The sequence below is a fragment of the Motacilla alba genome, chromosome Z (genome assembly GCF_015832195.1).
Source record: "Motacilla alba alba isolate MOTALB_02 chromosome Z, Motacilla_alba_V1.0_pri, whole genome shotgun sequence".
Lineage (NCBI taxonomy): Eukaryota > Metazoa > Chordata > Aves > Passeriformes > Motacillidae > Motacilla > Motacilla alba.
The window spans coordinates 37,506,242-37,533,374 of NC_052046.1; the positions used below are offsets into that span (position 1 = coordinate 37,506,242).

At 38.7% G+C, this 27,133-nt stretch overlaps 1 protein-coding gene across 16 annotated transcripts in view; it reads right to left on the minus strand.

Annotated features, from left to right (window-relative positions):
• Positions 1-6,358: 6,358 nt before the first annotated feature.
• The window catches only part of ELAVL2 (ELAV like RNA binding protein 2), a 108,754-nt gene continuing 87,979 nt past the window's right edge, over positions 6,359-27,133 (minus strand). For 11 of the 16 annotated variants that reach the window (XM_038124664.1, XM_038124659.1, XM_038124653.1 and 8 more), the window contains 4 exons: positions 16,821-16,974; positions 14,089-14,314; positions 9,560-9,598; positions 6,359-9,082 (listed from right to left, as the gene is read on the minus strand). In XM_038124664.1, coding sequence (XP_037980592.1) covers positions 8,752-9,082; positions 9,560-9,598; positions 14,089-14,314; positions 16,821-16,974 — 750 coding nt within the window. In that variant the 3' untranslated portion in view covers positions 6,359-8,751. The remainder of the gene's footprint in view (positions 9,083-9,559; positions 9,599-14,088; positions 14,315-16,820; positions 16,975-27,133) is intronic. The other 5 variants (XM_038124656.1, XM_038124657.1, XM_038124654.1 and 2 more) reach the window with 2 other exon arrangements.

Below are 27,133 nucleotides of genomic sequence, written 5' to 3' on the forward strand. Positions count from 1 at the left end.
TTGAAACAAGAAGTCTTCAAAAACTTCAGACAAAACCTGAATCTTCAACAACTTTCACAGCTCTTTTGGTCCAGACTTGACGATTCTGGGATTTTTTCCTCTCTTTCCCCTGGCTGCTCTAAGGGATGGCCACATCCTAAGGTATCAACTTCATGTTTATGGCAAGTCTTATTAAGTTATTTTGAGTGTAGAAGAATGTTTTCAATATGGAAAGCAAGCACTGTCATTCTGGAATGCGCACATTTGAAAGGAAGTGGCTAATCAACTGTGGATCAGTTTTGTTAACTCATGGACAGACAATCTAGTGAAACTAACTGAAGACTAATTTTACCTTTCTGAAGATTTTTACCTTTCTCCCCTGAAGTCTGTAAAACACAGAGATGCCTGTGTTGCATGCACAAATCTATTTTCATGGCTTAAATGTGTGATGCTCCAGGGTTGGTTAATAACAGACCAGAGCAGTGGGATGGGGGACAGTCAAGTGTGACTGTGGAAAGCATAATAAACAGGAATCTGAGGAAGCCTAAATTCCTATTTAAAAAAGAAAAAAAAAAAAAAAAGCGCACCTATTATCAACAGCCATCATTTACTGCATGCATTGCATTTACATTCAAAATTCAGATTTATAAGGTACCTGAGTTAGTGTTAATACGGCTGGATAATGTATCTATGCACAATGAATATGCAACACAACACTTCAGGAAAAGAGTAATTCAACCAGAATGTCTCTGGAGTCTTAATTCCTCCGAAAAAATGAACTGTTGAGCAGGGAAGACAAACAGCTTCAAGTGAAGGTTACAAATGAACTATTTTGGATCCATCAGATACAGTGCCAATACCAATGAAGGACAGAAAAAATAAATTTGCCACTCTTTTAATTGTATTTTGAATGATGGCACAAAGCACTGACCAGCAGTAGGAAAGAAGTATTTCACTTTGACCTATCTTTACCTTCCTCTTGATATTACAGGTTGTTACAGAGTACCTTGTATTTCTAAAAGCTAATACCAAACTTTTGAGACAGGGAGATATCAATAAATGGTGGATCATCTTTCAGGGATATTTAATGTTTTATTAGAGAATATTGTCTTTCATAAGTGCTGGAAAACAGCACTCTTTTATCAGGGCTTATAATGGAAGAAGTTTTCAACAGCTGTAGAAGCTGTTAACATTCAAGTAAACACTTGAAACTAAGTGCATCTTGCACTCAAAGCAACAGAAATACCAGTGCTGCACTAATGAAGTGCCCTACAGCATATAAGAGAATAATTTAGTAAGAGTTCAAAAGAAAGTTCAGCTCTTAAGTTTTTGTAAAGTATGCAGTGTTTATAATCAATACTCTTCCAGCACTTGTAATGACTTCACTTACAGTATTACAAGGTCACTAAAAATATCATATTGATCTAAACTCACTTATGTACAGGAATCACATGATACAATACACAAAATAACAAATCAAGCTTTACTAACTCTGTTTGGTTTTTAAAGTGACCTTATAAATATTACAAAGGATATTGTTTTCCTTGTTCCCAATTATGTCTGACAGAAAGCTGGTTGAAAAAAGAGAGTAGTTACAAGACGAGACAGTAATCCATATAACTTCATTACATGAAGTTAGAAAACCTCTTAATCCACTGAAGTTGCCTGTATTGTTTTGAAAATACCTGAAAGTTTTGCATTGCTTCCTTCATTTTTGCCATAGTTACTAAACCGTGGGCAACAATTCCATCTTTTCACATTAGAACTGCTTTTCACCCCAAGAGCAGCATTTCCAAGACTATGGCAGTATGCTACCTCATTCCACCAACAGACCCCATCTCTCCCCCACCTTTTAAGCTGTTGGGCCCAGATGACCACTGATGTGCTAGCCCAAAACACCATCTGCTGGCTCAAACCACCAGCCATCACAGCAGTAGTTTAGCAGAAGGTGCCTCTACAGTGAAGTTTAATTTGGGAAGTGTCAGTGTGAAAAAAGCTGCACTTCATTATGAAAGGTACACACTGAAATGCTGAGGTCCAAATGCCACAACTGAGCAAACAAAGCCCGATGTTGAAACGTGTGCAGGCATAGTTGGATAAACAGTGTTGATGTGGTTGAAATTGTGCAGTCTCAGGCTATTATTTTATCCAAGATGAAGCATCTCTCAAATTGTTATAGATAAAAAAAAACAGAGATACTATCTCTAGTCATAAAATACATCTATAATTCTATTGATAGTAAGTCCTAATTAGTTGCTGCTTTTTAGTGCTTAACTAAGTCACCACTTCTATACATTTAGTCTATATTTCTATACTACCTTCATGTAGTAACAATACAAAGGATTTTTAACATGACTCAGACCTTCTCAGCAGTACTGGTAAGAGTACCCCAGACTTCTTAACACTTGATGACCTCTGGCTGCTGGAGAAAACAAAGAATGCACACTACATACAACCCCAGTGGACAGCCAGACACTTTAAAAATGCCTATTTTTCTTTCATGCTGGGAAAACGCTCTCTTGCCAAAGGAAGGCTTTCCTAGATGTAGGTGAGAAGGTCACCTGTCATGACTGATCCTGTTGCATGCATCTTTTGCAGAAGAGGCCACACAAACCTTGAGCATGTTTTGCAGTAACAAAGACCTTCCACAAATGCCCCAGCTAACACTCCAGTTCCCTGACAAATATTAACAGATGTTCTTGGAACTCCTACTATTTACATACAATAGAACTAATCCTCCACAAATGGCATGAGGCAGCTTCACAATTTTTCCTTTAGCTTTATAGAAATTTACTATAGTAAGAAAAATACTATCTATTTATAAGGTGGTCAGCTACATATAGTCAAATTTTTATTTTTCAGCACTGACAGCTCCTTTGTGCAACTGTACTTAAAACTGCTAATTTTTAGTGTTCCTTGACTGCTGTTTTCTCTGCAGCTAAAGAAGTTTAGATTTTAAACTGAAGACATTTACATAAACATATTTTGTCCTCATTTTCATATATCAAAATACTTCAACAATGGTTAGTTACACTGTAGTCAAACTGGTCTAAGTTGAGAACTAAAAGCTATCCTTCTGTGAAAGCTGAACATACGTATGTCCCTGCTGGAGTACAAACTCCACATATAGCTCATTTCCTGCCAAGTAGAGTGTCTTGCATCCTCTCATTACTCCAGCCATCCAAGCACATAACTATAAAAAAACTACCAGCACCCAACTATTTCCCCAATTAGTCAGTTTATCAACCATGACTGACATCTTGAGGTGCGATTACCTGTGTGTGTTGTTCACAGACCCTATCACCCATGTAATCTCAATTCCACAACACTGTACTGTGATGCTCAACAATACATGTTACACAGTTTTATATCAGAAATCTCAGAGTTGAGATGAAAAAGGTGAAAGAAAACGCTTAAAAATAAAAGCTACACTGCACAAGGCACTTTGGAATTGTGTTCTCACTGATGGCAGTTCACTGTCATTCAACTGAGTGACACAAATGAATTAAGATGTGTATATACCTCAAAGCCAGAAGAAAGTTGACTAGCTTTTAAAGATTTACTTGAAGTACTGGGAAGGGGAAAAAACCCCAGCAAACTGCATCCAATTAATGGAGCCTAGAAATTAATGCAGTAATTAAACAACAAATGGACATAATGGTAAAGAGCAAATCCTCCTCTCTTCCTGTCCTTCAAAAAATCATAGAAAGATTAGGGTTGGAACCTGAGGATAGTGAACTGTCACTTGCCAGGAAAAACAGCCCTAGTGCAGAGACATCCTGAGGTGGAGCAGGGGATCAAGGTAAGGCCAGTTTCTAGAGCTGAGGAAACTGCATTTGGCTGAGCCAACAGAGATGGAAGAGCAGTAGCAACTAATTTAAACAAAACTCTCTATTCCTCCCAGCCTACCTTTCGTTGCTTTCACCCTCTGTAAGCTGTGTTTTAAGTTTGTCCAGGAGCGCCTTTTTCATATGTGCAGGCTGCCTGCATCCTTGTCTGATTTCCCTTGCAAGGAGACAAGCCTTGAATATCATCCAGCTCTCTTGTTGCCCCCTTCCCTCAAGGGCTCTATCCCCTGATACTCTACCAAGAAGAGTCTGAAGTCTGCTCTCCTGAACTCCAGGGTAGTGAGCTTGCTGTGACAACCTCCTTACTGCAATAAGGATCTCAAACTCCACCACTTCACAGACACTGTAGCCCAGAACGTCCCTGAGCTTCGCATTCCCTTCCAGCCCCTCCTTGTCAAAACAAAATCCAACATAGCACCTGTCCTCCTTGGCTCATCTATCCAACCTGCAGAGGGAGTTACCGCTGAAGAATTCTAGGAAGCTCCTAACACAAGAGGTTTATGCCTCTCTGCATTGCCCTCTCAACAGACACTTGTGTGTTTTAAGTCGCCCATGAGAATCAGGCTTTGTGAAGGCAAGACCACTCCTGTCTTTCTGTAAAGGGCCTCAGCTGCTTGGTCTTCCTGGTCAGACAGTCTGTAGCGGACCCTCACTATAAAGACACCTGTACCTTTTGTGCCTTTAATCCTGACCCATTAACTCTCAGTCAGCTCCTCATCCATCCCCACGTGAGGGTCCATGATCTCCAGCTGGTCATCGACATCAGGGCAACACCACCTCCTCATCTCCCTTGCCTGACCTTCCTAAGGAGCCCATACCTTTCCATTTGAGTCACAGGAGTCAACCTACATTTCCATGATGCCAGCGACTGTAGTCCTGCAGTCCTGCGCATATCTTTAATTCCTCCTCTTTATTTCCCCAGCTGTATTTGTCTTAGCATAGAGGCATTTGAGTTGGGCCCCTATGCTTTCTGGCTGGAGAATCCAGAATGCCCTGATGTTGTAATTCAAGTGCTCTCCTGCTGACCTGCTTACCCTCTCCAGGCTCTAGGCACCTCTTGCTGACTGGAATAGCATGTCACCATACACCTTCTCACCATTAAATCTGATTATATCCCCTTCCCCCAAGGGGATATGAAGTTTAATGCCCTATCAATAAGCTCCATGAGCCCTTGACAAAGGCCCTCCTTCCCCTTTTAGAAAGGTGAATCCCATCTGAATTCATCATGTCCAGGACCACAGAGGCTAACCCATAATACAAAAGAAACCAAAATTGTGGCAGCGTGCCACCAGCCCCAGAGTCAGGTATTAAGACTGGGTCCATCCATTTTTTTCAGTGTCGCTACCTGCACCTAACAAAAGTAGAGGAAAAAATAACCTGTGCCCCTGATTACCTCTCCAACTGTGGGGGGATAGAATATAAGAAAATAAAGGTAGTGTACCTTACCCCTAAAGGAGTTGCAGCTGGGCCAATTACCAAAGTTTAGGAACAGGCCTAACAGGCCACAGCTGTGACCAATGAGAAGAAGAGTACTATGAAAGAGTGGGTTGGCTGGTTGAGAAGGGAACTGGAGTCAGTTGGCTACTGTGTGAGGAAGAGAGAGTCAGTGCTCTGAGGAGCGGCCCACGAGAAAACACCGAGAAGGCAAGAAACTTTTGCAAGTAGGAAACAACAGTATGGAACTTTCACATTAAGATGACAACATCCAACCACCCAAGGACCTTGAAGTCTCTTTTGACAGCCTCTGGACTATGCATTGTGGCTTTGTCACCATGCACATGGAAGACCAACAAGTAGAATGAGTCCGATAGCTGAACCAGCCTAGGAGGGTTCCTGGTGACATCTGTAACTCACATCCCAGGGAGGCAGGCTTTTCTGTTGGAGAAGGAACTTTGTCCCAGTTATCCACTGATTTTCCTACCACATCCACAGCCTCACACCTACTCCACAGAGGCACCTGGGAGGGTGAGGTGGACAAGAAGGGCTTTTGTCTGTTGTGCCAAGCAAGGACTTGCCTCCTTTCATGCCTTCCTTCTGATCTACTGCCTTCAGCCTGGCAGGGGGAGGTTACACAATGCTCTTGATATGGATTTCTTTCTGGTCCCTGCTCTTGTCTCAGGAAGGCCAGAGCACATTTCAACTGGTGCATCTCCATCTTGGAGTCCCTGATACTTCTTAACCTTTCTATCTCATCTCTTGGAAAACACACTAGGGCATTCACTTAGTTACACTGCATAGCAGCCTGCTAGACAAACAGCAAATTGATTTTTACTGAATGCATTTAATGACACTCATTAATTATTTCAGCCTAAGTACTGAGTGGTTAATGCAAAACCAAAGTGAAAAGATTCTACACTTAATTCTAAGGTAACAGAACTGATACACAGCTCCACTGTCTTACCTCCTTTGTTGGTAAGTAGCATCCTAACCTAAATTACAAGTAGCTCAAGAGCTTTGCAGAAACCTTTCTCTGAGATTGCTTACTAATTAAAGCAGTGGAAAATATGGTAAAAGACCAGCTTATGAGACTGTTTTCCCTTCAACTTTGTTTATTGATGTACTGAACATGAAAAAGTACAAAGAATCCAAACACAAAAGAAAACATGTACAACCTCTTAAATACCCAACAGAATATATTCTCTATTCCAACAAATGTGAATTAAGTCATACTATACAACTTCAAATAAATACCAGCCTTATATTTTACTAAGTGCTCTGATAAACACTGTAAAGTGAAGCCCAATTTACATGCCTTCTCATCAATGCCGTTAGTTGCTACAGTAGAATAGGAAAGAAGCATGTAGCTACTATTTCTCCCACATCGGAAAGTTTGTGATTTCTATACTATATACAACTTTTAATGCAGAGGATTAGCTTTAACAATCTAAATGCATCTAAGAATGAAAGTACTCAGGAAGCCAATTGATTTTTGAATAGCATTGAGTGGGTCAGCATGAAAACTTGCTTATTCACTTTAGCACGCGCTTCACAGTATATGTACTGTACTATACTGAAAATTTTATAACTACAATTTAAAAGAATAAGAACCAAAAACAACTGCAAAGATAGTGTACAACTATGTTATGCATAGAACATTGCTTTTTCTAAGGGGAAGCATATGAGCATCTCAGTTTATACAAAAAGCAGGACGTAACTACATAGTTGTCAGTGCATCCTGGTGAAGGCATCAAACCCTCAGCTTTTTTTTAAAAATTTAATTATAAGCTAGATGCTAATCAGAAAATATTCTGTATTTGTTTTCCTTAAATTTCTTCAATACATGGTAAAGACTTTTTCTATTTCCCCAAATAGTGATTTAAGCATCATACAAAGTTAAACTTCAATAGCATACAGGTATTTATGGTTTTCATATGAAAAATGTAAGGAAATTTGCTCAAAACATATGTTTATACTTGTTTTTTTACCACAAACATATTCATGAACAAAAATGTTGCATCACCATAAACAGCTGAAGCTAGACTATCTACAGACAAAAATAGCAACAGATCTGATGCACTGTAAATTCAAGTCCTCAGGACAAAAAAAAAAAGAAAAAAAAAGAAGAAGCAGATCTCAAGTAACAATGTTAATGCCATTTACAAAGAAAAAACTTATACAAAAACATTCAAAATTGAACATCACTTGGCATGTAACTTTTAAAAAAACTATAATCAAAATTAGCTGAAAGGTTCATAACTTAAGTTCTTATTTACATTACACAAAGCTCAGGTGTTAGCCTTGAACATAACTTTCAAAATACCTCCTAATGTATCCAACTCAGGCCACTTCTGCTGATTTGCTACTACACAAATCATGCTTGATGTCTTTTCTTAAGACAAAACAATTCTTCAAACAATAGCAAGTACATCACTAAACACCATGAGCTTTATCTGAAGGGAATTCTTTAGGAAGAACAGATTTTTTTCCCCCATATCTCAGTGTTTTAAGTCTTCTGCTTGCTCTTATATTCTTTTTTTAAATTTTCATTCGCTTCAAAATCACAAATTAAAGTGAGCCACCTATCACTTAATAACCAGGATGATCAATGACTCCACTGATGATTACAAAAAATGAAACCAACAGTGCATCCCATTGACTTTACTTCTTAATACAAAGGTCTCAAAAGTAGCTCTACATCATAAATCTTTCTAAATTTTTTCCCAACAATTGCAAATTTCCTGGTAAGTTTTAAAAGCTCACTAGGTGTCATACGAAGAGATTTCTCAAAGTATTCAAGTCAAAATATTTGTTCCAGGACCAGTAAAAAGTTTCTCCAAATTTTTTATTTTTTTTATAAAAATAGATGCTTTTTAAACCCACATCAAAGAGGCTCTTATCTCTTTGGCAAGGTACTGCTTTACGAAAAGTTCTCCAGTATTCTTACAATAAGCTTTTATAATGTGTTCCCACTCCCCAACCCAAATGAAGATGATGAAATAAATACTGCTTATAACTTTATAAATAAAATGTAAACTTCAGATGATTTTCTTGAACAAAACAATAATGCATTACAATGTAAATTAAACACAAAGCAAATCAAGAAACGACAAAAAAATACAGTATTACACAAAGCCTCGATATTTACTCATAGATTAAAGGCAGTCATGTATAAAGAAAAAAAACTTCTTCCCTTAGCTGAAACATTTTAAAAGGTCCACCTTCTTCAAAGAAGGCAATAGAATATGCATTGAGACAGGTAAAAACCCTGTACCTCTTGTCAATACTCAAACACAAAAGATAGTTAAGAAGTTCTAATTCAAATATTAGCAATAAAAAAATCTCACATATTCTTAGGATGCTAAGTAGTCATTTTATCCCCATTTCCACACTGGCATACAACAAAGGCATTTACTAATGCATAAAGCTTCTTGTAAATTGCCTTTGTTGTATAGTTTTCATGTATTAATGCACTGAGAATAACTTGTTAGGCTTTGTGCGTTTTGTTTGTTTTGAAGGAGACCTGCAATACTCTGTCACCAAGGCGGTATCCGTTCAGGCTGGCTATTGCCATAGCTGCCTCATCATAGTTTGTCATAGTCACAAATCCAAAACCTTTGCACTTGTTGGTATTAAAGTCACGGATGACCTTCACATTGGTCACTGCTCCGAAGGGTCCAAACATTTGCCAGAGGATACTCTCATCAGCATCAGGGGCCAAGTTGTACACAAAAATGCACCATCCAGTTCCTGCATGTCCAGGGATATTAATTCCAGCCAAACTTGTCATTCCATCAATGGTCATTGGAGGAAACCTACTAAAGAATGAGGGAAAGCAAAACAGAATCATCATATAGCTGTTCACACAAAACCCCAGCAAAGAAATGTCAAAATAAAAGAAGAGAATGATACAGAACTTTTCATAGAATGAACATGTTGCTCAGACTAGAAAGATAAGATCAAAAATATTTTTTGTCCCCTAACTGCACAAATACTATGTAAAAAAATTATACACAAGTAGGGAGAACAGTGCTAGGTATGTCTGAAATGATGTAACAGAAAATCAAAAGGAAAGCATGCTATAAAACCAGTGAGGATTAGCAAGTCATTTGAAACAGGAATTCCATGGAACTGCTACAAAAGGCTTGTCTATTTCATGCAAAATGCATCAAAATGAACAATCTCAGCTGAAGTCTCAACATGCAAAAATCCAACATAAGTCTTACTGAAAAGTAAGAGTTTGCAAAATACTTCAAAATAATTTGGTTGTTATGAACCAACTAATCCTTTATTACCTCTTTACTCCATAAGCTATGTTGAGCAGATTGTCCAACCTGCAAAACATTTAGCAACATGTTCAGTCTTCAGACTTTTCCACCCTTTAAGATTAAGGAAACTTAGCATATTACTGTCACATCCATTACACTGTACCGAACCTCATGCAATGTTAAAAGTATCACCACTGATAGAGCCGTGGCACCTTATTACACTTGATAGTGAAGACAAAACATATTCTTTGTGGAGATGCTTATTGGGAAATAGGTAGCAGCATAATCCCAAGCTGCTTCGATTATTGTGTAGTAACCACAATCCTAAGAAGTTCATTTTATAAAGTGCAACACGGCCACAAATTTAGCCTAAATCACATACTGTTACCATAAAGTTACAGTCAGTGACTGCATCAGTCAAGTTTTCCACATTACTAACCTGGTTGAGAAGAAAACTTTAATTAAGGCTTCTGACATGTTTACTGACATGACTATCAAGACAGATGCAGTATTTTGGATCACTAGCAACTACTGTAACAAACTCCAAAAAAGGATGTTTCATGTTCTTACTCCTTCTGGCAATTCCAAAATGTTGGGAGGCAGAAGGCTGTTTTGGCTGAGCAGGGCTAAGGCAAAAAAAGTAAGTGTAAGGACAGTGGAGGCAAAATCAGGTGGATATGGAAAGAATACAGAGATATTGCTTGCCACTGGAAGGAGAAAATTCTTGTGGCCAAAGCTCAACAGGAGTTGAAGCTTGCCAATGTGAGGGACAAGTTTTTAAATATGTCAATCTTAAAGAGCAGTCTAAAAATGACGTCAGCCTGATACAGAATGAAAATCGTCACCCCACAAACAGGGACACAAACAAGACAGAGAAGTTTAATTCTTTCTTTGCCTTCATCTTTAATGTTGATGATGGCCTAAGAGGGTTCCAGTGTCCTGGGCTGTGATAATGGTGAACAACCGTGAACATGTGTGAGATCTCCTGCTACAACTGAGTACCTACAAATTTATGGGACTGGATGGGATTCATCCAAGAACACCCAAACTGGCCGATGTCTTAGTGAGGTCTTTTTCAATGATTTTTTTAAATCATCTTAGATTTTTTTAACTCATCTTTAATATAGAGTTGACTGGAAGCTGGCTAACACTACCTCAATTTTTAGTAAGGGCAAGAAGGATGATCCTGGAAACTACAGGCCAATCAGTCTCACTTCAGTGCCTGATAAATTATGGAGATTATTCTGGAAAGTACTGAAAAACACAATCACAGCCACCATGGCTTCAAGAGGACAAAGTCCTGCTTGTCAAACTTAAATTTCCTTCTATGACAGGATAACCCACCCAGCTGACTAAGGGAAGTCAGCTGATGCAATCTTTTTGGATTTCAGTAAAGCCTTTGATACTGCCTCTCCCAGGATCCTTCTGGACAAAATGTGTAGCATACAGCTGCATAAATGTATCACGAGATGGGTGAGCAACTGGCTCAGGCACAAAGGGTTATATTGAATGGGGTGACATCTGACAGGTAACTAGCACTACTGGGACTCCACAGGGCTTAATTTTAGGCTCAGTGCTCTGTAGCATTTTCATAAATGTCTTGGATGCAGGACTTAACATATACTAAGTAAGTTTACCAATGACACTAAATTGGGAGGACCTGTTGACTCCCCGTAAGGCAGAGGCACTGCAGAGAGACCTTGATAAATTAGAGCATTGGGCCATCACCAACTACATGACATTTAAAAAGGCCAAGTGTCAGATTCTGCACCTGAAATGGGGCAAACCAGGATGTACAGAGAGACTGGGGAGTGAGACACTGAAAAGCATGGCAAAGGACTGGGGGTCTAGGTAAACAGAAAGCTGAACATGAGTCAGCAGTGCCCTGGTACCCAGGAGGCTCCCCATGTCCTGGGTGCATCAGGCACAGCATCACAGCCAGGCAAGCAAGGGGATTGTCCTGCTCTGCTCTGCACTGGGGCAGCCTCACCTCGAGTGCAGGGGGCAGTTCTGGGTGCCACAACGTAAGAAAGATATAAAGTCATTAGAGTCTTCAAAGGAGGGCCAAGAAAATGATGAAGGGTTTGAAGGGGAAACTGTACAAGGAGCAGCAGAGGTCATCTGGCTTGTCTGACATGGGGAGCCTGAGAGGTGGCTGGCCTCCTCACACTCTACATTTCCTTGGGAGGGGAAGAGGAGGGGCAGACACTGATCTCTACTGTCTACAGTGACAGGACCTGAGGGAATGCCCTGAACTTGTGTCAGGGGAGATTTAGGTTGGATATTAGGAAAAGATTCTTCACCCAGGCGGTGGCTGGACACTGGAATAGGATTCCCAGGAAAGCAGTCATGTCACCAAGCATACCAGGGTTCAGGCATTGTTTGGACAATGCCCTCAGGCAATGGTGTGACTCTTGGCCCTGTGCAGGGCCAGGAGATGGACTCAATTATCCTCATGGGTGCATTCCAACCCAGGATATCCTATGACACTATGATTTTCCAGGATCAAATGTTTCTGTAATACACACACACATATATATAGTATTTTCTAGATTTCTCCACGTGGTTCTTGCCTCACCTTCCCCCAATTACAAAATGGCAGCACAACTCTAAACCCCTGGAAATAATCTAGCCAGTATCTGAAATATGCAGTGCATACAACTCCTATCACTTTTATTCCTGGATGCTTTTTTCAAAATATGTTCACCCAGAAGAAGCTCTTGTTTCTTTCTGACAAATCCCAGATACATGAAGTCTTATTATAGATTAAGACTCAATAAAATGTGAGCTTAGGTAAAAAAACGTACACTTGATTTCATCTTCCAGAGACCACTGACTCTGCAGTGAGCTGGGTTTGCAGAATACACTAACAAGAAACTACTGAACCCCTAAAAGAGCAGAAAAAGGAAATTAAAAAATACTTGACTACTATCAGTAGACAGTGTGGATGACTGAGGTCTACTGTCATTGACATGAGTGGTGGAGAGCAAGGTGAAGAGTTCTAGAAACACCACCATTTATAGCTCCTTGTCACAAGGGCTGTCAGATGAGGACTTCATACAGTAATGGTGTCACTTGTACGGTTTTTCAGCAGTTACCTAGAAGACTTGAAAATACTCTGGAAATATTCTCAGAGACTTCCACTGAAAAATTTTTAAAGATGCTTTAAGTTATACATCTTACAGAAACTGAGGAACAATTATATAGATCTGCTTTTGGAAGTCCAGCCCAAGTTTTCACTTAGTAAGAAAAAAAACAGGAAGCATTGTACTGATCCTGTTGTTCTTATTATTAAAGTTTAAGCTGTTTTCAGGTCTCTGTCAGCTATTAACAGAGATGGGGCAACTGCATCAGGTCATTGACAGAGTATGTTGAATAAGCTTGCGACACAAAACCCATGATCTTATTTCATACAATGTACTTGAGTCCATTCTGCAATTTCTGCCCCCAGACTTCTGTCTACAGAATAATGGCAAGTCTACTTTTATGCAATATTCAGAACAATGTTGTAAGGCAGCCCTTTTATTGCTTAGGGAATAGTTAGAAGAGCCACAAAAAAGTAAATAAAATTTGTTATCCCCTCTGCTACAGCAGAACACCTACTCCTCACACCCGTGAGATGCAGCAGATAATGCCAAAAAGCTGAATAAAAGAAAAAAGTTTAAAAATTCTGACAGAAGGGCAGGCCTTGAACTCTTGAATATTTGGTATAAGCAAGCCTAGCCAATGCAGAGCATTTGAAATTTGGTATATTCTCTTTGAAGCAAGCTGTCAACTGGTTTTGTTTCTTGAAAAACAAAATAGAGATACTCTTTGAGTGTATTACTACTCAACAGAGCCCAGTCACACTGTTCAGGGGCAGAGGGAGGAAAGAAATAATCAAGATCACAAAAAAAATCCAAGGTACTCATGGATGTAGATAGTACAGTGATTATTTCACTTTGTTCTCACCATCTGTTCAATACAGTAAATAGCACAGGGAACTATATAGCAATCGTTTCAACATGATGGGAATGTAAGCCCCCAAAAAGCACATGCAAAAAATAGTGAGCAATCTTCATTATGAAAGGTTGTAACAAGAAAAGACGGTATGGCACGGAGAACATAGACAACTAAACAGGAAAAAAACCTGAAAGCCAGAATGCAGAGGAAAAATGTAGGGGCAGATAAAGAGGAAGCTGGCTGTGGCATGCCATATGGCTAAGAAAAAAACACCGTTATCTCCTAGGTCAATATTAACTGAATCAATTTGCACATTAATCAAGAATAACCTAGGAAATGAAAAGTAATCTTTGAAAAAAAATTTAAGTGAGTGACTACAAGAGAGACGTGACCTTGGTTTAACTAAGTATGCTTATTAGACACTGAAATGCTATCAATAGGATGGCATGCATTTTGGTTTTAGCTGTACTGCGGTAACATAGCTGAAGTTCAACATTCACGTTTCCTTCCCAAACGGAAGTCAGACAAGCAGGAATGCACAAGAGTGGAGGCAATCAAAGAGGCCTGTGGGAACATGTAAGTTTCAGCACACTTGTGCACATTATTTGACTTACCTAAAACGTTGAGCCTGCTGAGCTAGAGGGGCAGGATACCTTCTGTTTGGAGAATGGTACAGCTGGGAAAGAATGGCCTGATTGGTTTTTTGGCTTGGATTGTTAGCAAACTTTACAGTGATGGGCTCTGTGGCACCCGGAGGTTTCTGGCCATTCAAGCCCTTGATAGCTTCTTCTGCTTCAATTCGCTTGTCAAACCGGATAAACCCCACGCCCCGTGACACCCCTGCATAAGGTGAAAAAAGCATACAGTAATGAATTCACAGACTCCAGAAGACAGATGTTAACTTTTACTCATGTGGCCAATCACCGTGTTGATGGTCGAATGGTGAACACATGATAACTTTGAGCTTAACAGAACTGAGCTCTTGCATAAAGTAAGAATTTTCTACTGCAATTTTGATTTCAGTTTTTAACTTAACTGATGTAAGACACATTTGTGTAAAAAGCTTGTGAGTTTGAGAGAAAACAGTGGAAACAAAGTGAGACAAAGTGCAATTTGGAAACAAAGCAATTTTGTTGGATGGAGATGAACCCAAACCAGCTGCCCTGTTACCTCTGGTCAGCTCATGCTGCTCTGCAGTACCAAAAGTGGCAAAAATTCTGCAAATAGCTTAGTTCTCTGCTCTTAGCAGCAAAAAAATGGCTTTTGCTCTCCTGAAGTATCCCCTGAAGCTGTCTTTGGAGTAAACATGCTCAGAGGACAATGACGTGCACATATTATATTGCAATAATGGGAATTATGACCATGTTCTAACAGTCAGTCGTTGCCTCTGAGTAAAAGACTTGGTTTCTGTGAATCACCATACATCACTAGGTGTCACTTTTGAAGGAAACTTTTCTTGATATAGAAAAGTCAAAGGCAATACACAAAGGAATCCAAAAGTGTTTATGGAAGGTCTTAGGAATGTCACTCATCAAAAATTCCAAGTGTCTTAGACATAAACACATTAAGCTACATTGGACACTGGAACTGATTAACATTAAAGCTCCTAACAGTCAACGTTAGTTAGATCAATGTTTTGTTGTAGTATTTCAAGTGCCATTTAGAGCCCTTTTACCTTTTGGTTCATGAATGATGAGTTAGTACAGATGAGTTAGACACTTGTCCTCAACTGAGAAAGACATTAATGACAAGAAATGTATTCTGTTCATAAACAATTATTTAAGCCATCAAAAGTGACAATGAACAGGCATAAGAAAGCTCTAAAGAGACAAATGTCACAGCTTCAACTTTTCATTTTTTATCTGTCAGTTTGTGTCACAATCTTATTATTTGTACCATTCTGAGCCTACTTCTTCCAAATTACTAAAAAGAAGGAGGCAAGAAAGCTTAAGCCTTAACAACAATCTATATGCCAGAAAGAATGCTGTAAATAGCAGGATTTATGAATGTGAATGGAATTATAACACATATTAGAAGTTCAATTATATTTACTTACTGGTCCATTTGTTAAATGCCATCTATTTCTATGTATACAGGAACCTACTGTGAACAGCTGTTTATTGCACAAAGACTAGGAATCTGTCCCACAAATCTGCTACATCTACAAGTCAGTATGTGGCCTTTAGCTTTCTTTTCCAGGCCTCTCTACACTCTCAACAACTTAACCTATTAAAATACTCTCTAAGTATTATGTGTCAACATTGAGATTTCTTTGAACTTAGTGAAAGTTGAAGGAGTACACACAAATTCCTCTAAAGGTCAGACAAGACTCAAATGCTGGCATGTGCAAAGCATTTCAAAGACAGACAACTAAAAAACCTTATGTCCTTCTACAGCTGAAAGATGTTTGCCACACAAGAGGATATGCAGCTTTGAAAAGGTACAACAATTAAAAAAAAATCAAATTCAGCTTATTCAGGGAATAATTATGTGAGTAATTCTGTCTTCATCTGTCCCACACCCCTTAGTCCTCTGGAAGGGGGAGAACTTGGAGAGTTCTCCAAACCTGCTTCTTTGTATGCTGCTTTGTACACTCAATGCTCCTGTCATGTACTTGGCTTTTCATTCAATTGCTTATTTCTGGCACAAACCTCACAGCAGGTGATTCAGAAAACTATGGAGATCCTCAAGATCAGCCATCTGAGACAGCAAAAAAATACAGATATTACTGTCCCAAGTCTGAAGAGTAACCACAAAGTGCCAGTGACAACCATTCCCTGACTGACACACACACTGTAATGATGCAAATAACCTACTACATCTTACTACTTTACAGCACAGGTAATCACAGAACTTATCTGCTCCTGAGGAACTCAAAGTTCACATGTGTGCCCAAATTTAATGAGTTAGCCTTGAAACAGTCTTAATAGCAACTGCCAGTCTGGGGCTTCTGTAATCCTAGCCTCAGAGAACCAGCTGTGCATTTCTACATAAAATTTTCTTCTTAGGAAAAAAAGTTTAATAGCATTTTGTAAGGCACTGGGAAACTATTTTCATTCAGCAGTTTGGAAAGGAAGATTATGGGATTATGGCAGCTGTAAAATTTATTATAAGTCATCAAACAAGCTTCAGGCCTGCACCTTCAGGGTGGAAATAACTCAAGCTGGCTCAATACACTACACAGTCTATTTTTGTCCATGTATGTTTATGAACAATTCCAGGAGAAAAAAGCATTTTCTGGCCTACATAAACCTTTTATACATTATAGAGACAAACCTATTGTACTGAAAGGTGAAATATCTCAAACTGTGAGTCCATGAAAGGCCATGCAAAACTGCCTACTTACCAGTGACTTGGTCAACCAGAATACGAGAAGTAATAATCCGTCCATATTGGGAAAAGAGCTGTTCCAGTTCTTTCTGGGTCATCGTTTTTGGAAGTCCACTAACATACAAATTTGCATCTCTTATAGAAGCTGAACTTGGTCGTGCATAAGAAACCTTAGAAAAAAAAAACCATAAAAAAAATCCTAGAAAACAAACACTTTAAAACCAGCTGAAACAGGACAATGTTATCTGATACATAAAAACATCTTCAACACCAGAGAGAACAGCTACTTTGCAAAGCCAGTTCAGTGGGGTTTTTGTTTGTTTTTCTGGGAGCTAGCTTCCAAAACATGGAAGACTTAGACTACACAACTTAGACTACAAAGGAGCAGCTCACCACATGAATTCATATATAAAAAGTACTTCCAAATAAGTGAGAAAAAGCCAAGTACATATTCCAGCAAGCCTTGGTGAAGAAAGTGTATGATTAAAGCGACAAATTTAAGAAGTTCCATCAATGTCCCATGTTCCATGAATTCTCATTAAAAAGCATTAAAACATACCAGGAATTAAGATTTCAGTGTGATATGTAGGCCAAAGGCACAGAAAGACAGTCTCAAGCACTTAGAGGTTTACAAGTGTTTTTCAAGTGCTGTGTCTTTTGTACATGTTGAGCTTGCTAGCAAATGACTCATAATCACAATCATTCATGATATCAAGATAAACTTTGCTAGTTCACTCTCACAGGCCTAAGAATGAATGGTGGAAGCAGGACGCCAATCTGTATTTTGCTTGTACAGCAGCTTGTCAATTTCTGCAACAGAGACTTTAAAAACAAATGCCATTTATCTGAGAAATTCTTGGATTGTTATGGACAGAAGTTTTTTACCTGCTGCCTTGGCGTGTCAGTCAAAATATTTTAAGGTGATTAAGTTGATTCTTTGACCTTTAGACACGTGCTACAAAACAGCACATTCACTACTTCCTACTGAAGTTTGTACAAGTGGTGTTACTACAAGAACGATTAAGACAGAACATCTGTGCTTCTCAAACAGGACAAAATACTTCATCTAGGCTTTTCACATAAAAGTTAATAGGATCCCCAAGAAATAGTCAGATTTATCTCCTTTCCTTCCTTTCCCCTCCATGTACTGTTAGCCAATACTAGGCAACTGGAACTTGATTCTATTATTCTGTCTTTTTGCCTAATTCTTTGATACTTTTCAAATCCTTCCTGTCTCATTTCTGTGCAGACCAGCAGACTCTTGAGACTGCGATGGAAGCAAAACAGAAGATAGCATGCTGGAGATGAAGCAAGCAATACCCTGAACACTGCTGTGCTCCTTCAAGTTCCACCCAGAGGCTCTGTGCAAGGTAACTTTGTGCTGGTTGAGGAGAATTGACCTCAAAAACTTGCAGCTATCCAGAATGGAACCTTGTAAGTCACACTGCCTTGTTCTTTCCGCATGAGAGCCAGACAAAAGCTAAAGCCCTACGATCAAAGTCACAGGAAAACAGAGTAAAGTTTGCCTGCATTCAGCCAAAGAAGCAACAAAGCAACAAAGACAGTGACAGCTATCCTTTTGGAATGAACAAACTTGTTCTACTTGTCCATTTAGCCTTGAGCTTCTTTAAGAAATAAACTTCCATGCCTCACCAGGCAAGATTTTAAGGAGACCCAAGGCCAAGTAATGGAGACAGACTGCCTGGGGAACAGGACTAGTCCTAGTAAAATCATGAATTACCAAACCCACGCAGACAACTGTCTTTCAAAGGGGAATTCACAATGCTGGATATATGCTGCCACACATAAAAATATAAATTCACAAAGAGTCTATCAGAAGAGAAGAAACCTGCACAAAATATTTGCTAATTAATTTACTGCAAGTTTATCTTATGCTACAAAACTGGTACCTGTCAAGATACAAAGCAGCTTTTGCAAAACTCTCTAGTTTTTCTCTGGTGAGTGAGTATGAGTTCCTGCATTAATTATGACAGCTGGTCCAGTATTGCCCATGCCCTCTCTGGTTAAAACCACTTCAAATTGTTTGACATAGAATCAAGGCCTACACTGAATATAATTTCAAGAGTGCAAGTAAATGGAAGCAATACTCTAACCAGATACCTGGTTACTACTACTACTCTTACATATCCAGTTTCACTGTAATTACCTTCAAGTGACTACTCCAACACACTAAATTTGGGCACATTAATCACAGTAATAACACATATTAAACCAAAATCAGTGGTTCATCACCAATATCTGTACACTATATTTAACCAGCTTGCTAAGCATCAGAACTACTGGTCAGACAAAAAATCTGAAAGAAATATGTAACCTCAGAAGTGCGATGTAATTTAAGTCAGCACCACTAGTGAAAAACAAGGACACCACAAAATACTACTGGTATAAAATTCCTATTCAAAGAACCTTGCCTAGAGTATGTGATAGACATGTCCCTCTTCATTTTTGACGTCAAAGTCCAGTCATTTCACTTGTGATACACACTTAATGCAGAGACTCTCCAGACTAATCTCCCCACCTATATCCTGTCAGTTTGCTCATTCAGTAATTACTTGCTGATAGGTCTACATTTAATCTCTTTAAACAACTTTTATATGGACTGAATTAACAGCTATGCTAAGATTTTCATTCCACATGTAATTTAACAGCTGGACACTTCAGTTATGCGATGTCAAAACCACTGAACACAAGGCAAGTCAAGAAACAGACTGAAAGCCTGCAGTTTTAAATATTGAATGATGACACACACTGTACAACACTACTCTGGAGATACCAATTTAAAAACAGTTTTACTGACATTTTCCACTGCAGTTAGTAGGAAAGACAATTGTTTCCAGAAGTGCAAACATTACACCACTAAGTCTAAGTATTTTCACTGCTTTAATACTTAATTTCCTAACATCAGGATGAACTGATTCACAATTTTCAAGTGAAAACTGTGAAAGCAGGTTAAACAAAGAAGTTACCAAAAATTATATCGAGGCACAGCCCCTACAAGTGAATGTTTCAGTTCCTTATTATCTGCTACTACCTACAGACACGTCAGTACTGTGCTTTGAGCTCTTTTATCTTATTATTAGTAGAGTAGTAGTATTATTAGTACAAATACAAACTATTTATACTCTCAAAAAACTTGAGAATATAATTTCTTCCTAAACATCTCAACATAATGTAGTCTTCCAAGTCTTTAAATCTCAAGTCTTTAAATGCTAAAATCAGTATTTCAGTAAATATTCATATTCACTAGCTCAAATGCAATCTTTGTGCTTAAAACACAACTTGCCCTTAAGAGTAGTGTCCAGTTCTTTTAAAAGACATGTTTCTGTGGGGGGAAAAAAACTCCAACAAAAAATTACCATCAAGTATGTCCAGATGAAAATGGATTAAACCTACCTCCAAAGCAGACAGATTTATATTGAGAAAAGGAATACATTAGGAACAAGTATGCCTCCTCAGCAAGCACAGTAAAAACAGGGACATACTGCTTTTTCTTACAGCAATGTTCTCAGAGGCCATTGTGCCAGGCAGGTGTTCTTAACTCGTACTTAAATTTTTATGAGATACCATGATTCAATAACTCTTCTTAATTTGATTTCTAGTAAGAAGATGCTGCAGTACACCACAAAGACGCTGTCTCAGCTGTCACTAGCCAGCAACAGGTTGTTGCCTGAAACAGGGGAGTACATTGCTGTATATTCAAGTTCACTTCCCATCTCCCCTCAAATAAGGATTGTTCCACTCAAAACAAAGCTTCAAGGCAACTTTTCCCAATACACAAGACTACCTTACTGAACATGTACATTCTGTGCTGAGCTCATGGTGGAAGTCTGCAGTAGCACACTTCTGAGGACACAGCAAACTGGAAATCCAGACTTCGCTTTGTAAAGGCAACTTCATCCAGCTCTGTGGAACTAAAAAACCTCAACGCAGGTCACTTACAAGTTTAGATTAAGCTGATAAACACAACCATACCCCATAAAGGTCCTGATTTTACAGCCTGCTGTACAATAGGGAATGCATTGAAAAAACAGACTCTGAAGCAACAGCCTTTCAGCATTATCATGAGAAGAATTTCACTGTTTCAGTTCACCCCTCAAAGTGTTCCAGCTCTGACAGCTACAACCCACGCCAGAGTCACAGGCCTGAGGTGGGTCATGGGATCCACATCTGTTGCCACTAAGCTGAGGGCATGAATAGACAAACCTGACAAATTTAGACTTAAGAGCAATCTTTATATATCTGAGGGGACAAAGAGCAGAAGTCTTCCTCAGGATATAACCACTTAAGGACAGGACACTGCTCAAATAGGAAGACCTCATAAAATGCTGCTGTATGTAGCACAGAGGAAGACCAGAAACAGGCTTTCAGAGGACTTGGTCTAAAGCAACTGACACCCAAAAACCCACTTGGTGAACCGAAGCAAATGTAAGTATGTGCTACTAACAGAAACCAGCTGGAAATCCTGCCACTGATGGAAACAGAAGCAGAGGTTTTCCCAGAAGTCTCAAGATACTGTTACAGTTTTAAATCAGGGTCATAAACATCTGCTAAAAGAAAAACAATAATCAAGTTCACTGACATAAAACATGAGATGGGAATTACAATCACAGAATAGCAATTCTGTTTTGCCCTTAGAAGGACCAGTACAAAAGAGCACTTTAAAACTTGCAGCCTGTAAGTATCACTATCTTGCTAAAAGAAATAAATACTCAGCTTAGAATTTAAGTACAAATAAAATATATGAAATAAAAGATCAAGTCTCCAAACATTTTCAGTTTCCTACTTTTCACATTTCTTAAGAGTCTTAAAAGACCTCTCCTCATGATTCTGATTCCCACTCCTGCCCAAACAATGAGAGAACAGGAATTTCAGATGCACTAGGAATAAAAAAAACCAGTTACCTTTCAAGGAGGACAGGAACACAGAGTATAATATTAAGCCTGCCACATGAATAATATAAAGAGGAATAGAATCTTAAAAACAAGACGTCAATTATTCTCCTGAAGGAAATGAGTAAACCTCAGGTTATACCCAAGACGCTTCTGCTCCTGACAGAGCCTCTAGCAAACACAACACTCGGGCATCTCTTGCACTATTCCACAGACACATCTAGAAATGCACAAAACACACCCACTGCAACTTACAGTTTACTGGAATATCTTACAACCCTTCTGGAAAAACTATTACTGCATAGATGAAAGATAAGAGAGCCAACATTTAATGTGACAACAAAAGCTTGAAAGCTGCTAGATTAACAGAGGTCTGTTTGTCCCAAGACTACCATGATTTCTAAAGTAAGCAAAATCATGTCTTACATTAATAAAAACCTTCTTACAAAGAAATAGTGGATTTAAACAAAATAAATTAACAATAATTAAAAAACCCCAACCAAACAAAGGAAAAAAACCCCTCAAAACAGACTGCACCAGATCTCCATGCCTGGCAGTTACAGCATTTTCAATCCATGCAGAAAGCTACAACCTTCTTAGAGGACTTTGAATAGCATGGGGAGGGCAGGGTACAAAGACGCATCATCAATCTTAGATATAACAAGCAGTTTTTTGTTGGTTTTCTAGTATTTTTGTTTGTTTGTTTTTACTTGCATAAGACTTGGCTTTTGAGCAATGCTTGAAGGCTTCCATCAACTCTACACAGTACTGTTGGCCCCTTCTAACATCTCCATTTCTGTGTCAAGAATTGCCTATGCAACTCAGGAAGGACCTTACTGAACTGCTGAAGTGTTCTGGCTGCAGAGCTGCTCAGTAGCCTTAGGGTGAGCTGCACTGGTACAAGGATTCTCTCCCTCAGAGACACAGGGATGGGCTCTTGCAAGACACCCTAAATCAGCAGCAACATGGTACTTGGGGCTCAAAAAGAAAACAAACTGTGATTGCTAAATGTGAGGACAGCGCATCTTATGGCTTGGCCTGGCACTCTGTTGAATGGATAACCAACCACCTGCCTATAATGTGGTTTACAGGAAGTGACAGTAACATGTACTAAGAACTGAATTCTCCTCTCAATATATTACTTAGCTACATGAAAAACAAGCAGCCAGCTTAAGTTGAGTAAGTAACATTCAAAGTCTGACGAGATTTGAATTTCAGTGAGGAACAAATTTTACCTGGGAGTGAAAAGATGTGTGTCTGTGTAGTATCAAAGTCAAAATGCTGTCAAAGCTTTAACTTTTAACATAGCTAAAAGATTGCATAATTATAATTTATGTAACTCCTGCAGAAATTTAAGGGAAAAAATCCCACCTTTACATTTCTTCTAAAACAAATTGTTCTGTTTCAGGTCTGCTAGAACAGTGCAATTTGACCTTAAGAATACAGTCCTGAGGCATTTAATTACTCTGTCAAGACTGCTAAATGTTCTGGCATCATAGCCCCTCTCTCAGCCTTTGCTGACTGAAAACATCAGTAAATCTCACCAGCTTTAAATTAAACTTCCACATACGATTCCCTTTTGCTCCTTAGATCAATTCCTCAGAAGATTCCTTAGAATCCTTAGAACGTTAGATCAATGTTCTTTAGTACTAGTGGAGGGCCAGTACGAATCAAAAAAAAAAAATCAAGAAGGTAAGGAGGGCTTCTCTCACCTTCACAGCTCAGTCACCTCTGGTACTTTAGGAGTTTTTACACAACTTATGCATATTTCATTGCTAAACAAGTATATTAGTTAATCAAAGAATTACTACAAAAAAGGGACACTATCAAATTTTTTCTCTACAAGTATCAGTGGTGAAGACAGGAACAATCTCAATAGTTTTCATCTGTTGCACTGAACTCAGAAATCAAACTAGCATCTCTTTTTTTCAGTATTTTGCTATTTTCCACTGTTAGAAGTGTTTTCAAGAGTACTATCATTGGTAAAATTTCTTAAGGGTGCAGCTACTCAACAGTTAAGTTAGAGGACAATTCCTTTACAATGAATCTTCTTGTAAATCTAAGTTGTAGTTCAAGACAAGTGAAATCACGTTGCATAATGCCAAATTTTAATGACAATGACTCAAAGAACACTAATGAATTTGCAGCAAAGTCCTCATTTCAAATCCTCCCTTCCTATATCCAGAACTTTTTTGAGCATTTGTAAAGCTGAATGCTTAGTATTCATTCTTCTACTGAAGTCTTAACTAGCTCTTCTCATTACACAACTTTCTACAGTAGGGTAGTTAACTGGATGATGATGGCAAAATAGGACATCTTGTGTTTGTAGCCAAAGAATTTGTCAAATTCATTCCAATAGGAAGTTGGAAGAATGTTGCACATTAAGCCTGTTTTTATTTTTATTACATGCAAAGTTATAAAGGAGTGGGAAGAAAACCTACAGATGTAATACTTTAGATAAAATATTCCTTAAATTTCTATTCCCCTGACATGTAATAATTACCCATGTAAACATCCCAGTAGTTCAAAGAACTTCAGAGAAGGAAAACTGTATTAAATTTGACTTTTAAGCAGCATTACACTAAGTAGAATGCATACATCTTATAAATGCTATTTTATAGAAAAAGACAACTCCAAGGCCTCTAGCCTGGACAAACTATTTTTCCCCCCTTTCCAACACATACTTGCATACATGTCTACACATGTCTCACCAGCATTCTCTATTAAGAGAAATGCCAGGTCCTGCATGCAGGGGCTCTGCCACTTCAAGCCCTCAAAAGAGAGGAATGAGCACAGCATTACTGTCATCTTCAGTGTCCCCTTGGCAGCTGCAATCCACAAAGGACTGTGTCCATCATTAAGGCAGCCTAACACCCATGAAGTAAAGTCAAAAATATTGTCCTGTGTCTTCCTATCTACATAAAAAGCTGCCTCCTACTCACCACCCCACATGGCTCTCAGCCAGTCCAGAGAGGCCATTTACTTGCCCACTCCTTTTTAGATAGTGAATCTTAAAACATTCTCTTGTTAATGCGTAACTCTTTTACGTCACATTGAAAGATATGCCTGTTCAGATAATTCACAATAAATTTACTTGGATCTTTTTTCTTTTTAGAACTTTTCTCATAAAAATCCCCTAAGGAAGAGGAGGGGAAGCCATGGAGCACTTCTCTCCCAAGCAAAAGCCAAGACAACAAGAATATGTACTCAATTTTCTTAACCCTATGTGTAAATCAGTGACTCTCATAACCAGTTTGTTTCTCTGAGTTTTCCACATTTGGGAAGAACATGATTTAGGACAGCCTAAATGAAAAAAAAGTCATGGATCAGCAAGCAGGTAAGAAGAAAAATCACTCCAGGCCAAAAAAAAAAAAAAAAAAAATCCACATTTTTACACTCTCTTAAACCGAACAGAGACAAAAAGCCTGCCAGCAGCATCATCGTCCAAAAGAGAAGCCACAGAAATTATTTTATTATTTTACCTTTTATGAGATGCAACTTGTTTCCACACTAAAGTTGCATATCTTAGTGAAGCCCAGACTTCACAGGCTATGGGCAGTACTCCTAAGCCTGTTTACATTGCAAATAAACCATAAATTATGCAACTAAGGGCACTATATAACAATGGATGCATACCATCCAGCTGAACAGAGTTCACATATCTATCACACCTCTAAGTAGCTTCACTAGCAGAGTATACACCCACCCTTACTATTCAGCTAAATCAGAAGGCAATACAACAGCCACCAGGTTAGACATAACTAAGACTTCTAATCCTTGCTTTGGAGATGTACACCTGAAAATTGGTTGAGATATTTTGGAAAAAATTCAGTAAAGTATTCCATAAAGCATTCCACAGGAGCATCTTTTAAAAAAGGGAATAGATAATATGATTTTGTGTTGCTATCACTATTAAAAACCCCAACCCATAATCTAGCATTTTGCAAATCCACAATTTTCAATGTGTTTTATTTCAAGAAAACACTAAGCGGTGTACCCTTAGGGATGAGAAAAAATATATCCAATGATAGAAGCTGTGAATCAGAGGTATCTGTCACAGCCCCAGTCCAGAGCATCACACATCAGGGTCAGGACAGTCAGTTTCCTCTGAGTAGGATTACACTGAGTTCAGTCACTGTGATACATCACACTGTGACTGAACCAGCAAAGTTCCTTCCAGTTTTATATACTAATGGGGAACAAACATGAACCATCAATCTAATAAAGTACTAAGCATTTCTGCAGAAGTCCCAAAAATGCAGAGAGCACAAACCCCTAATTTTTTTCTTTTGAAGCCTAAATATACACTAGCACTCCTATTTAATAATTTTTCATATGAAAGTATACATAAACATCTCAGTTACATGCATTGTTTGAAGCTGAAAGTTATGGTTTAGATTCTGAGCTTATCAAACAGGCTGGGTTTTTATTTTGGATTTTTTTTGTTTGTTTGGTTTGTTGGTTTTTTTGGGGAGGGGGAAGGGGTTTTCTTTGGTTGGTTTTTGTTATTGACTTACCAACTCTGGACAAATAAGAACACTGTGGTCTATAAAAAGGAAGTAACCTCTGCAAAGGCACTGGCATTGAGACCTCATAAGAGACTTCCTCCAGCCAAGATGCTGCCTCCAGAGGCAGAAAATAACCTCAGACATCAACTTGACCTCTGCTCACCATTGCTCTGTGGCCAATCTGAGGAACATGTAAGCTACACAATGCCTCACAGCAGGCTGGGCATTTCTACCGTTTCACAGATATATGTGGTGAGGTATGATCTTGAAGGTCCATTCCAACCCCTTAACATCCTTAACATGATTCTGTGATCTTGGAAAATCCAGTCTCAAAAAACCTGGCCTGAAACCCTGTGTCCAAGAAGGAAGAGGAGTAAATAAAGGAGAAGACAGTAAAGCAGTTTTTGCACTCAAGTCATGCCCACTAACACTGAAAGGTGCTGCTGAAGTTCAACAGACCTGATTGGGGATAGCTGGAGTCAGAATTTAATTGTAACACTAACAATTAGCATCTAAAGATACTTTTCTCTAATTACAGAGAGATTTTCTTTATTTTGGCAAAGAAGCAATCATTTTGGCTTGTGGCAACACCAGAGTTTCAGCTGTCTTTTAGCTGAAGACATCTAATGTACAAAACACCTGAGTTTAGCCTCACTGAGAAGGTCTTTGTCTGGTATCTAACCTACACAATTCCACTTTTTGGTCCTGAGAAGGCAAGAAATAAAAAGCATCACTGTCATCACTCATATCTGTCTACTCAATTTTCAGCTTTTTTTTTTAAGGTGAAAATTGTTTAAAATAATCACTTAGCAAAGTGAAGGAGGATTAAAAATTCAAATGTGGCCATCATGTTTACACACAACCCCCTAAAGGGAACATTTTGATTTGGGAGACCTGGCTTGATTTTCTCT